The sequence below is a fragment of the Eurytemora carolleeae genome, unplaced genomic scaffold (genome assembly GCF_000591075.1).
Source record: "Eurytemora carolleeae unplaced genomic scaffold, Eaff_2.0 scaffold1500, whole genome shotgun sequence".
NCBI classification, from domain to species: Eukaryota; Metazoa; Arthropoda; class Copepoda; order Calanoida; family Temoridae; genus Eurytemora; species Eurytemora carolleeae.
The window spans coordinates 58,991-73,711 of NW_019397394.1; the positions used below are offsets into that span (position 1 = coordinate 58,991).

Consider the following 14,721-nt stretch of genomic DNA (forward strand, 5'->3'; position numbering starts at 1 on the left):
TTTAGTTTAATGTAGTCATCTTTAGTCGTCTGTAGTCATCTGTAGTCATCTTTAGTCGTCTGTAGTCATCTCTAGTAATCTTTAGTCATCTTTAGTCGTCTGTAGTCAAATTTGTAATATCTCCTAAACTGTTTAATTTGTAATATTTCCTAAATTGTTTAATTTGTAATATCTCCTAAACTGTTTCTTGGAAGAAATTTGTTTGACTATTCATCAAAACTGAGTGAGAGCACTTTACGGTGAAATCTCTTTTATGTGTCACTGATCTCGGGTTTGGAGCAAGTTTGAAGCTCATTTTTCTTGTAACAAGTTAACCCTTCTTTTATTTTTTCAATATTACTTTTAAATTTGTAGAATTATTAGTTTTCTACATCGCTTGAATTCAATCATGTGGTCTGATAAGTGAAATAAGCCTTGTAATATTTATACAAATATATTTCCCCCTCGACGTACTTATATGATTATGAATGTGTGTTTAGACAGTGAGACGACCTTTCCGCCCAAATAACTAGACTAGGGTTAGGCCAAATCCCCCCCCCCCCTCATTAATCGAAACGGAACAATAGTGTGTTATTGCTTAAAATTTCGGGAATACTAAATGAAATTTTTCATTTAATAAAATAGATCGGAATTCCAAGACTCGGTATAAGCCTAGCTATTTAGAAAAGAATCTGCTTTTCAAGCAAATGTGTCATGTGATGTGTAGATCAAACCAGAGGAAGGCTAGTTAATTATACAGATAATTACATCGGGAAATATGAATAATAACTCTAACCTACAAACATCAAAACAGGGTGCGTAGTATAGTACAGGGTGTCCCAATAAACATGGAAATTGAGAGACGACATCAATATCGTCTTTGATTTCCGATAATTGATAAATGACATCAATAAAATATTTAAGTCTTATAAGCTTTCCAAAATGTGGTCGACCTTTCTTTGTAATTTTGAAAATGACAGAGATATTAAACCTTTAAACAGTTTTGTTGACTTTTAATAAACTGGAATTTGGACAAATTCCCAATATATCCGTCAATTTTGAAGGTAAAATATTGTTAGACCATATTTTGTAAATCCCAAGACTGGTAGTTTTATGTTGTTAAAGATTTTAACTGTGATACTACAAAATCATGTTTACGAAATAATCTCGCATAGAAAAAAGACGATATAGAAGTCTTCATTTGATTCCCACGTTTATTGAGACACCATGTATGACGTAAAATTGTTGAATATTTTAAATAAAAATGAAGCTAAAGATGTTTTAATTCAAGCAACCAATTTATCTTTAGAAATTAAAACCCACATTTTCAGGATTATAACTTTTTTAGCATGTCATTAATTTACAAAACTATGTCATGTGAAATAAATAAGTTCTTAAGAAGTTAGAAGTTAGTATGCAAGAACCTACCTACCTACCTACCTACCTACCTACCTACCTACCTACCAACCCACCTACCTACCTACCTACCTACCTATCTACCTATCTACGTACCTAACTATCAATCAATCTATCTGTATATCTATCTATCTATGATAAATAAAGACTTCTCTCTGTCGGTGAATAACACTGTTCTCTTAAATAAACACACATTTAAATTACAATCACAAACACACGACCTACACACAAACTAGTCATGTTTTGCATTTAGGGACTGAACGTTGTTGTAATTTAAAGTGACCTTAACCCAGAAAGCTTAAAAACTGTTTAATTTCTAATATCTCCTAAACTGTTAAATTTGTAATATCTCCTAAACTGTTTAATTAGTAATATTTCCTAAATTGTTTTTAGAGCAGAAATCCTCAAGTCACTATTGCAGAGAAACTAAGATCAGAAATAATTACCTTTCAAAGATGATTGATATCTCATGTATTCCTGATCAGACAGGTTTTAAGGGTACAGTTGTAAATCGCACATGCCACAATACAACTGGAGAATCTCTTGAGAGTCACTTTACGTCTAAAGACTCCTTAAAGGGAGTGACCGGCAATATATGGTAGTTGAATTAAGAATTTAGTATTATGGAGACATTTTTTAGGATTAATTTGAGACATATAAAACGTTTTAATGATGTATAATTACTGGGTTTGAGCACGAAGTTGGCGTTCAAAATCATCCATTTGGGGGGTTACGTTATGAGAATCGATCTAAAAAAATGTTTAAATAACGACGACGAAAAATGTAGTAAAAGGTTTACATTAAACTAATTAGTTAGAAATGTTGAGAAAATAAAAAAATTATTATCATCGAAAATAAGTAATCTTATTAATGTATTGGTTTCTGTAATTTCTCATTTTTCACAAAAATTTTCTGTAGATTTTCTGGAATTGTTATTGAAAAGACGACATTTTAAGAATTTGAAGAAATTTGCTAACTAATTCATAAAGAATAAGAAATTCAATTTATCAAAAAAAAAAGAAATAATTGATTCTATCATTTATTTATTGATAAAATTTCAATTGATAAATATGTACCTAAACATCTAGTTAGTTTACTGTAGAATGTTTTTTAAATTTTTTGTCGTCGTTATTTAATAATTTTTTTTAAAAATTGATTCTCAAAATGTAACCACCCAATGGATGATTTTAAACGTCGACTTTGCGCTCAAACTATTATACATCATTAAAACGTTTTATATGTCTCAACTCTCAAATGAATCCTAAAAAATGTATCCACAATACTACATTCTCAGTTCAACTACAATACATTGCCGGTCACTCCCTTTAAGTGAGTAGTATCACTGGTTGCATTTGCAGACATTACTTTTTCTAAAATCTCTAAAGTAAACCGATCAAGTTATATAGATAATATTCCAAGGGGTTACAGGCACAATTAAAGTCATATTGTTAGATTCTAAAATGTTCTTTAAAATGATGCATCACATTCACCTTCCTTTTTAACCCCCCCCCCCCCCCTCTTATCTAGTAAACACTAAACAATTAAATGGTGCAACACAAACCTATCAGTTTACTCCCTCAAGCCCCTCCGGCCCAGCTGAAACAATGTAAACAAACAGAAGGAATTGTTTACATTCGGCCTAGATAGATAGATAGATAGATAGATAGCTAGATATCTTCAATACAAGAACACGAGAGAAGAATCAGTAGTTTGAGTACAGGGTGTCCCACGAAACATGACAGTTGATGAATAGTTTAGAATGTCTTTTTCCATTATTCGTTCAGTTGTTTGATCAATAAAAATATTATAATGGAGTCATGTTATATTAAAATTGATTTCAAAGTAAAATATAATTAAGCAAAAGATTTGTTTAACTAAAAAAACTATTTATCCAATGTCATGTTTCGTGGGACACCCTGTATGTATCTAAAGGTGGGGGGGGGGGAAGATCTAATTCAAAATTTCCTCGATATGTTTCTAAAAAACTAAAGGAATTAAGTCTTTACCCAAAGCTAAAATGTTCGAATCAATCCCTATATCTTCATTCCAACCTGATGATTTAAACCTTTGATATTTCAAAAGAATATTTGATCCAACAGAAATCATAGTTCATAGTTCAATCCTATCTGGGTCTAATATACATTGGATTCCAAGGAGATATAGGGTTTATAAAATCAGAGTTGGCTGCAAAGACTCAATTCCATTAGTTGTATTATCTTAAAAGTTTAAGATTTATGAAATCGTATAAACATTTTGCCCTTATACCATACCATTCTATATTCTCAAAATTGTTTATCTTGGATGTTAGGCCCGCTTAATCTTTTGCATTCAGCAATAATAATTTATTTTACTTTTGTTGATTTGAGTTCTTTCTGTTCACTTCGTTTCAGGGATTTTTTTATTTTTCAGAAATTTTAAAGTGATTTCTTCATTCGACTTAGTTATGTCATAGTTATTTATCGAATCTGAGTAAGAAAGTCCCGGGAAAAAAAGTTTCTGGAAAAAAAACCTGGAAATAAAAACTTTGGAAAAAAGTCCGAATTTTCTCAAGTCCTTGGAAAAAATGTCACTGGAAATAAAATCCTGTGTTTTGGATTCCTGGGACTTTTTTTCCTAAAATAGTATGGGGGCTGCCAATAAAGTCTCGGGAAATAAGATTTCAGGAAAAAAAGTCCTGAAGAAAATAAATCCGAGGAAAAGAAAAACCTAGAAAAAAAGTCCTAAGTCTTGGGAAATTGGAACTCAGTAATCTAAGTCTGCGGAAAAAAAGTCCTAGAAAATAAAGTCTCGAATTGGTAGGACTTTATTTCCGGAGGCTTCTTATTAAAAGGACTTTTTTCCACAGAACTTTTTTAGTGTGAAATTTTAGGACTTTTTTCCGGAAACCTTTTTCTAGGGACTTTTTTGGCTGTTACCAAATTGACTGAAATATTTTGAGGAAACCTACGGGCATACTGGGAGTACACATTTCTTTTAATTCCACGGGCAACACAGGGCTCTCCAGATAGTAGTTAATAAAGACCATAAATAATTTTATTAATGCAAATATATTCATTGATATTGATTATATGTTTGCTATGCAATATGCAATGTGCAATTTGCATGTCATTGTTCATACAGTGCACACTGTACAGTGTACAGCCGTCAGAGTACACTGTACATTTACAAAGCCCATTCTCTGAGTACCACCACCTTATTAGCCCCAGCTTAGTTCGAAGCCATAAACAGCATTTGTTGTAGTTGCTTTGTCGATCCTGGTTATTCAAGTTGCATTTGTTTATATCTGTCTTTATTTGTTTATACTGATACAGTTGTCTAGCTAGAGTTTATACTGCTGCAGTTGTCTAGCTAGAGTTTATATTGCTGCAGTTGTCTAGCTATAGTTTATACTGCTGCAGTTGTCTAGCTAGAGTTTATTGCAGTTGTCTAGCTAGAGTTTATACTGATGCAGTTGTCTAGCTAGAGTTTATACTGATGCAGTTGTCTATCTAGAGTTTATACTGATGCAGTTGTCTAGCTAGAGTTTATACTGCTGCAGTTGTCTAGCTAGAGTTTATACTGCTACAGTTGTCTAGCTAGAGTTTATACTGATACAGTTGTCTAGCTAGAGTTTATACTGATACAGTTGTTTAGCTAGAGTTTATACTGATAAAGTTGTTTAGCTAGAGTTTATACTGCTGCAGTTGTCTAGCTAGATTTTATGCTGATGCAGTTGTCTAGCTAGAGTTTATACTGATACAGTTGTCTAGCTAGAGTTTATACTTATGCAGTTGTCTAGCTAGAGTTTATACTGATACATTTGTCTAGCTAGAGTTTATACTGATACATTTGTCTAGCTAGAGTTTATACTGATGCAGTTGTCTAGCTATAGTTTATACTGATGCAGTTGTCTAGCTAGAGTTTATACTGATGCAGTTGTCTAGCTAGAGTTTATACTGATGCAGTTGTCTAGCTAGAGTTAATACTGCTGCAGTTGTCTAGCTAGAGTTTATACTGTTGCAGTTGTCTAGCTAGAGTTTATACTGCTGCAGTTGTCTAGCTAGAGTTTATACTGCTGCAGTTGTCTAGCTATAGTTTATACTGCTGCAGTTGTCTAGCTAGAGTTTATACTGATGCAGTTGTCTAGCTAGAGTTTGATGAAATGCATGATCTGCCTTCTCGACTCCCGGCGCATACCTACACGTAGATTTTCATTAAAATAATTTAGGAATGTCTCTAGAGAAAATATTGTTAATCTAAAAAAGAAATTTTTTTTTGAAGTACACTTAAAACATTGATATTTTTTGTCAGTTTATTTCGTCCTTATTTAATTAAAAAGCACAAGTATTAAGTTTATCTTTAGTCGCCAAGGATATTGTAATTTTTAACTTTTAAAACTCTAATAATGTGTGCTGAATGTTTTTGAGATATGTCAGACATAATCTTTACAACTTACGAAATCTTTAGCTTTATATCAGATTTATCTTTATGACTAAATATTATACAGTGATAACCATAAAACTGTAGAATAGGAAGACGATATTCATGACTTTAAATAGTCCATTGAACATAAGCCACAGCAGTTGTGCAGTATAGACGACCCATTTTAGTAAATAAGTAATAAGAAAAGTTACTAAATAGTAAAACTATTTGCTCTGTAACACCATAAAATACGCTTAATTATTGCTTAAATTTTGTTTTCATATTCCACATTTTTTTGGTTCTCACAGTACCTTCCAACATCGTATGCAGAACTATGCAGACCGCGTTGAACTGATTCACAGATCATATTATCCTCCTCTTGAACCTAAACAGATCTTGAACCTAAACAGATCATATTATCCTCTTCTTGAACCTAAACAGATCATATCATCCTCTTCTTGAACCTAAACAGATCATATTATCCTCTTCTTGAACCTAAACAGATCATATTATCCTCTTCTTGAACCTAAACAGATCATATTATCCTCTTCTTGAACCTAAACAGATCATATTATCCTCTTCTTGAACCTAAACAGATCATATTTTCCTCTTCTTGAACCTGAACAGATCATATTATCCTCTTCTTGAACCTAAACAGATCATATTATCCTCTTCTTGAACCTAAACAGATCATATTATCCTCTTCTTGAACCTAGACAGATCATATTATCCTCTTCTTGAACCTAAACAGATCATATTATCCTCTTCTTGAACCTGAACAGATCATACTATCCTCTTCTTGAACCTAAACAGATCATATTATCCTCTTCTTGAACCTAAACAGATCGTATTATACTCTTCTTGAACCTAAACAGATCATATTATCCTCTTCTTGAACCTGAACAGATCATATTATCCTCTTCTTGAACCTAAACAGATCATATTATCCTCTTCTTGAACCTAAACAGATCATATTATCCTCTTCTTGAACCTAAACAGATCGTATTATCCTCTTCTTGAACCTAAAGAGATCATATTATCCTCTTCTTGAACCTAAAGAGATCATATTATCCTCTTCTTGAACCTAGAACAGATCATCGTAAATTAATAGTAATGCCAAGAAAAATAAAGTGTTTATTATCCAGGGGCGTATACAGGAAATTAAATGTTTGGTCTATTTTCAAGCAAAAAACAGAGCAAAAAAATTATTCGATCCGCAGAAACACATTTCTGTTTTTCTTCATTTTCTTTACAATTTTATTGTACGGCATCTAAATCCGTATAGCACTATAAAAGCGATTGGCTGATTTCCAAAAAAGTTCAAAACCGACATTGCTTATAGATTGTCGGGAATAAAATCTTGCAAAACATTGCGCATTTAACATGTTTACCTGGTTGCTGGCGGTCAGGCTCTCTTCTATAAATGTCGTCTTTTCATTTTCAGACATTTTGTTTAATAGCTGATTCTCCAGGTAGTAGTCGTACACAATTGTACAGCTGTCATGTCCTTAATAGTGTACTTGTTATTTACAAATGCGTGTCTATTTTACAGTATTGATATATAAGATGAATTTTATACGTGATACAGAGCGTCCCACATCATATTAGACTATCTTCAATCTTTAATTAACACCTAACTACGCACATAATACTCGAAAAATCTATTAGCCTTATTAAATTTTTCAATATGATTCATTCTTCTTAAATTTTCTGATTTGTCCCCCAAATCGTAATTTAGACCCATTGACGCGGTCTAATTTGATGTGGGACACCCTGTATCTCCACCCTCAATTAATTCTGTAAAAGGGATTTACAACGATACCCTTGAAACCTTTATCTGATCCAAAAAGTGTACGGTATTGTCTTTTAATTCTGACCATTAAAGTAATTAGATACTACAGTATTGTTTTACTGCAGTAGAAATGTACAATTGTCATCTTGCCATCACTTCATATTTTATTTGATCAGACAAAGCTTTTCAGGGTACAGTTGTGAATCAGGCATTGTCGTCTTGGCATAGAGGGTCACTTCAACTTACACTTACAGTCTTGTTAATAAAGGTTTATAAAACTCTCACAGATAATGAAAAGTAGCATTTTGATGAGATTTACAGGGTTACCCAGTACACAGTACATAGTACACAGTACACACAAAGGATGAGAATGCAAAGACGACTTGAAATTCTAATAATATTGATATCAAGGTTAAAATAAGCCTTCTGTTCAAAAACAATCTTTTAAGGCTTATTTAATGGTTTCGCTTTGGAAAAAAAGGTTTACAGTTGCAAGGAATCTTGAATATAATGCATACAGACATGAAATACATTCTGTACAGTCGTCTTTGAATTCTCATCCTTTGTAGAACACCCTCAACAAAACTTTAGATGTGTACGGCAGTAATTTGAATTAACCTGACCGAAGAAATAGCGTGTTTCAGTTGAAAGTGAGGAAACCCTGTACATTAATATTTTCTTGTTACAATGTACATCTATTATATTATCAGGGTTATTAGAGTTACTCCTACCGTTTACCCGCATGACTCCGTCAATTTTAACGGGAAACTAAATGTTCTCCGTAAAAATCGACCCACTTAAATTAGAATCTCAAAACCGAGCTAAGAACATTCTTGTAGCTCTCTCGAGTTCCCCAATCAAAATTTGGGGCAAATCGGTTTAGGGGTTCAAGAGTTATGATCGGACAAACAAACAGACAAACAGAGATTATAAGCTTATATATTTGTAAAAGTGACCTGTAGGAACCACCATGTTTGTGTCCATCCAAGGACCGTATCTGTTGATCATCAAGGACGGATATAAGAAGAAGAATAAAGCATTAGAACCTATCCTCTCTGTTCCCTTCCCACCAACCTCCTAGTAGAAATATCATAATTATGATATTATAGAGGACGTGAGGCTGATCTCTAATGAAACGCATAAAGTAACTTCCAGTATATATATATTTCCTATAACTTTTACTAGAGTGTTCAGAAATGTGTTAATATCAAGATCACACGCGTTAGACTGAAAGTACAATGCCCCGTATCCGTTCTATCTCATTCCGGTGAATTTGTGGAACTTGTTTTAGGCGGCCAGGTATCGTCTTCCACAATATTTAACTATTTAAAGGGCTGAAGACGAAATATCAAGGTACTCTGACAGTACTTTTATCTGAGCAAGTAACAATGAGGAAGATATTGTAAAGGAATTGAGCATTTACAACAAACTAAAGTATTCTAATCCCTATGTCTTAGCATTCTAACGGTGTAAACCAATAATATTTCAAACTTAAATTATTTGACCTAACAGAATTCATAATTTGAAATATCTAAGGTATACGATATATAATAATAGGGATTAGAAAATCTGAGTTTGTGGCAACAACTCAATTCCTTTCCAGTCTTTCTTATAATTTCCATCATTGTCTTAGCTTAGCATCCGCAAGTAACATTTACAGAGAAACCACAATCAAAATAATTCATTTTTTACTTAGATTTACATAGAGTTACATGTACAGTAATGATTGACCTTTAAACTATAATGATTGACCTGTAACCTGTAATGATTGACCTGTAAATTATAATGATTGATCTGTAAACTATAATGATTAACCTGTAAACTATAATGATTGACCTGTAAACTATAATGATTAACCTTTAAACTGTAATGATTGACCTGTAAACTATAATGATTGACCTGTAAACTTTAATGATTGACCTGTAAACTATAATGATTGACCTGTAAACTATAATGATTGACCTGTAAACTATAGTGAGGAGCAGTTGATGTTGTGTAAGAGTTCATATCGAGGTTGTCCGTCAGGGTAGGATGGAGAAACTCAACATGATAACTGAGAAAACATTAAAAAAAACTCACCAAGATTAAAGTTTGAGGCAAGTAACCGTACTCCAGTTCATTTCATGTACCGGGCCGAATTGCAACAAGCCAGAGCAAGCTGTACAGTACAAATACTGACTATATACGGCAAACAGGACGGTACGCCAAATGAATGATCCCCTTCTTGTGAAGTTTAAAATATATAACTGTAATATTTAAATGATAATCCCAAATCCATGAAAAGAGTTTTTGGTAAAAGATGTCTCAATATCTATCAAACAGCAAACTTTATGCTTTCTAAAGTACAGTGAGAACCAGAAAACTTTGAAATGAATTAGTTATCTAAGCTTTTCCAATTAAAAAAAAATTTTCGCAATGGCTTTTTAATTTGCGATTATTTTAAATGATATACATATATAAAACATGTTCAACATACATTTCACAAAAAAGAGAACTACGTTTGTTAACACAAATTCGAAATATAAGGAAGACGATTTTCCCGACTCAAATGCCGTAGCCTTTTCTCAAGATGTGTGTATACACACGATCCATTTCCGCCATGAAGCAGACACAGACACCCTGGCTCCTTCTTTCCCCGCCTCACCCTCTACACACCCCAGCTCAGTCAGGTTAGGAGAGCTAGCTAGTAACAGCTCCGACACAGGGAGCCTCTTGACTCCTTTATGATGATGACGCAGATACTCAACTAACAGCAGACAGGCTTACCCGAGGGTTCCCAGTTTATCATGCATTCCACTTCCAGAGACAACATAATCGCTCAAATCCAGCATGATAAAGCCGCGATCTCTGCCTACTAGGTTGGATAAGCCCTGTTGTTCCAGTTCCTGTTGATCTGCTCCACCAACATGAAGTTCTACATCACTCCCATGAAGTACCCACAAATATTAATCATTAATTCCTTTGTTAATTTCTAAATCAAACAATTTTAACTCCGCCTTAAATGCAAATATTTCAAAACTTTCGTTTTTTTAAAATAAATGTTAGAAATATCCATTTTAGATCTCTTTATTTTACTATAGTGACTTTTAAAGTGACTTTTAAAGTCATCCAGATAATATATATAATATGATTAATAACCTACCCGCCATCCAGATAATAAATATAATATGATTAATAACCTACCAGCCATCCAGATAATATAAATAATATGATTAATAACCTACCCGCCATCCAGGTAATATAAATAATATGATTAATAACCTACCCGCCGTCCAGATAATATATATAATATGATTAATAACCTACCCGCCATCCAGATAATATATATAATATGATTAATAACCTACCCGCCATCCAGATAATATATATAATATGATTAATAACCTACCCGCCGTCCAGATAATATATATAATATGATAATAACCTACCCGCCATCAAGATAATATATATTATATGATAATAACCTACCCGCCGTCTAGATAATTATCCACAAATACTTTCCAGTTACAGGACATCTTATATTCGACCCGTTTAACCCAACCCATATCCTAAACAGTCAAACAATTAAACAATCAAACAATCAAACAATCAAACAGCTAAATAATCAACCAATCAAACAAACAAACACAAATCCTAAACAAAAAAAGGAACTATAATATTAAACTCACATTGTATGATTTCTGCTGAAGCCTGGAATCTACTTCTTCAAACTGTTCTATCAGAGACGCTTTAGGTGTACTAGGATCTTTACAAGAGAAATATATATATTCAAACATATTTCAGAGACTCTTGACAATATATTTAGTAACCCTCCATGCATGGTCGATGCACAACTTTATCTAAAAGTGATTGAGATGTACTTAATTTTCAATCTTAAATTAAAAATTGTCCATTGCAATTTATCTGAAGAAAGAAATTTAAGAATTTATACGCCAGAGATAAGGAAGAAAATTTACAGAATATGTTTCTTTTGGAAAACAACTATATCTTCTTGATTGTTGCACCCAAAAAAATGTTCCATTATTAGCGAATGCTGAGTTCTTAACATTTTTGAAACACAAGAAATGAAAAAATTAAAAACATATTTTCCTAAGTTGATAAAAATGAGGGGTCCCAATTCTGCAACCTACAAATTAGGTGTTAGGTATTTTCCCAAAGGCATTTTTCCAAAGGGGACTTCGCCAGTGGCAACTTCCCAAATGTGCAATTCACTAAACGGCAACTTCGCAATGATTAGGAAAGACTTTCTGAGGCGCCGCAGGCTGCAATGGGGGTCGAGTGGTGTCGCTAGGATGTGCAAGGGTGCCGAGTGCCGCCGCCAGGATGTGCTAAGGTGCCGAGTGCTATGGTGCCGACTGCCGAGTGTTGCGAGTAGAAGTTGCAGCTTGGTAAAGAGCACAACTGGGAAAATACCCTTGAGAAGTTGCCACTTGGGAAAAAGCCTTTGGGGACTTATACCTTACAAATTAGAAAAATAAACAACATTCTAACTTATAAAAATCATATTTTCTTATTTTAAAAAAGTTCGACCTGAATTGGTTTTAGCCCGAAATCCTTGGCTTTGAAATTCTGGATACCCTTCAAACGCAGAGCCTGGAAGAACAAACTTAATAACTTATTCATCAAAGGAATTGAGTCTTTGCAACAAACTATTATTTTGCATTCCCTATATCTTTGCTACACAATGTCGGTAACCTTTAAACTATGAATTCTGATATATCAAATAATCAAATCAAATCAAATGGAATCAAATCAAATCAAATCAAATTAAATCAAAACATATATTTTCTACGGTAAGCATAACAACAACTAAAACTAAATATAAAAACGAAAAAAAAATATAATTACAACTACTGCAGCAGGGGGGGGGGGGCTCAGATATAGCTTAATACTGCCTTCACAAAGCCCTCCTGTTATTAAAGGTTTAAACTGTCAGGTTGCAAAGTTATCAGTGTTAGACATTTTTGTTTGTGGCAAAGACTCAATTCCTTTAATAATTTCAAACTAACCCTTGTGAGTCTGCCATCCAGGGAGTAGGTCCAACCATGATAAGGACAAACAAACCTAAATTTTAAAGATTTAATAAACAGAAAAATTCAATCTTTTATTTAAGCAAAATTAAACTTACTTGTTAGTGCAACCCTGTGAGGAGATGGGAGTAAGCTGAGCAGCATGATGTCTACACACATTAAAGAATCCTCTAAATCAGGCAGAAATATTAAAGAATCCTCTAAATCAGGCAAAAATATTAAAGAATCCTCTAAATCAGGCAGTAATATTAAAGAATCTTCTAAATTATGCAGAAGTATTGAAGAATCCTCTAAATCAGGCAAAAATATTAAAGAATCCTCTAAATCAGGGAGAAATATTAAAGAATCCTCAAAATCAGGCAGAAATATTAAAGAATCCTCTAAATCAGGCAGAAATATTAAAGAATCCTCTAAATCAGGCAGATATATTAAAGAATCCTCTAAATCAGGGAAAAATATTAAAGAATCCTCTAAATCAGGCAGAACTATTAAAGAATCCTCTAAATCAGGCAGATATATTAAAGAATCCTCTAAATCAGGCAAAAATATTAAAGAATTCTCTAAATAAATATTAAAGAATCCTCTAAATCAGGCAAAATATTAAAGAATCCTCTAAATCAGACAAAATATTTAAGAATCCTCTAAATCAGGCAAAAATATTAAAGAATACTCTAAATCAGGAAGAAATATTAAAGAATCCTCTAAATCAGGCAAAATATTTAAGAATCCTCTAAATCAGGCAAAAATATTAAAGAATACTCTAAATCAGGCAAAAATATTAAAGAATCCTCTTAATCAGGCAAAAATATTAAAGAATACTCTAAATCAGGCAGAAATATTAAAAAATCCTCTAAATCATGCAAAAATATTTAAGAATCCTCTAAATCAGGCAGAAATATTAACGAATCCTCTAAATCAGGCAGAAATATTTAAGAATCCTCTAAATCAGACAGAAATATTAAAGAATCCTCTAAACCAGGCAGAACTATTAAAGAATCCTCTAATTCAGGCAGAAATATTAAAGAATCCTCTAAATCAGGCAGATACATTAAAGAATCCTCTAAAACAGGCAAAATATTAAAGAATCCTCTAAATCAGGCAAAAATATTAAAGAATCCTCTAAATCAGGCAAAAATATTAAAGAATCCTCTAAATCATGCAAAAATATTAAAGAATCCTCTAAATCATACAAAAATATTAAAGAATCCTCTAAATCAGGCAGAACTATTAAAGAATCCTCTAAATCAGGCAAAAATATTAAAGAATCCTCTAAATCAGGCAGAAATATTAAAGCATCCTCTAAATCAGGCAGAAATATTAAAGAATCCTCTAAACCAGGCAGAAATATTAAAGAATCCTCTAAACCAGGCAGATATATTAAAGAATCCTCTAAATCAGGCAAAAATATTAAAGAATCCTCTAAATCAGGCAAAAATATTAAAGAATCCTCTAAATCAGGCAGAAATATTAAAGAATCCTCTAAATCAGGCAAAATATTAAAGAATCCTCTAAATCAGGCAGAAATATTTAAGAATCCTCTAAATCAGGCAAAAATATTAAAGAATCCTCAAAATCAGGCAAAAATATTAAAGAATCCTCTAAATCAGGCAGATATATTAAAGAATCCTCTAAATCAGGCAGAAATATTAAAGAATCCTCTAAATCAGGCAAAAATATTAAAGAATCCTCTAAACCTGGCAGAAATTCCAAGATATTAAAAATATGGCCGGCGGCGTACCAATTTGATTCAATTGTTATCTAAATGACAATATTTTCTGATTAAAATTAAGGTAAAATATGTTTTGTGAAACAAAGCTTTGCTCCCGCCTTTCACCCTGTGCCCCACACTTCTCCAAAGCAAACGATCAGTTACAGTCCAAATTTTAAGACAAAAGGCGAAAAATTGTATTTTTGGAACGAAATTGTTTTGAGTCTAACTACATTGTATTATTTTTGTGATTGTTGTATTCCGGATTGTTTGGTATATGAGTGAACAGTCCCTTGAATCCAACAGGAAGCCAGATGAGTCAGTACATCCCGGACCGCTGCAGCGTAGACACAAGTCGCACTGCACATAGCAGTCCAGGGACCTGTGCTACATAC

At 32.9% G+C, this 14,721-nt stretch overlaps 1 protein-coding gene across 1 annotated transcript; it reads right to left on the bottom strand.

The window, feature by feature from the left end:
- Positions 1 to 4,406: 4,406 nt before the first annotated feature.
- On the bottom strand, positions 4,407 to 12,793 carry LOC111714065 (choline monooxygenase, chloroplastic). Its single transcript, XM_023489079.1, has 12 exons — positions 12,717 to 12,793; positions 12,598 to 12,652; positions 12,119 to 12,181; positions 11,678 to 11,714; positions 11,257 to 11,333; positions 11,057 to 11,136; positions 9,551 to 9,641; positions 8,545 to 8,665; positions 7,188 to 7,303; positions 6,108 to 6,181; positions 5,550 to 5,571; positions 4,407 to 4,649 (listed from the first exon to the last, which is right to left on the bottom strand). The coding sequence occupies exons 6-12, from the start codon at positions 11,131 to 11,133 to the stop codon at positions 4,407 to 4,409; spliced, it is 744 nt and encodes a 247-aa protein (XP_023344847.1). The 5' UTR covers positions 11,134 to 11,136; positions 11,257 to 11,333; positions 11,678 to 11,714; positions 12,119 to 12,181; positions 12,598 to 12,652; positions 12,717 to 12,793.
- Between the last annotated feature and the right edge of the window lie 1,928 nt (positions 12,794 to 14,721).

Coding starts and splice junctions, on each gene's coding strand:
- LOC111714065 (XM_023489079.1), bottom strand. CDS start 11,133: ATGGGTTGGGTTAAACGGGTCGAATATAAGATGTCCTGTAACTGGAAA. Junction 8,666..9,550: donor CTCCTCACTATAGTTTACAG/GTCAATCATTAT, acceptor TATTTCTACTAG/GAGGTTGGTGGGAAGGGAAC. Junction 6,182..7,187: donor GCCTGACCGCCAGCAACCAG/GTAAACATGTTA, acceptor AGATCTGTTTAG/GTTCAAGAGGAGGATAATAT.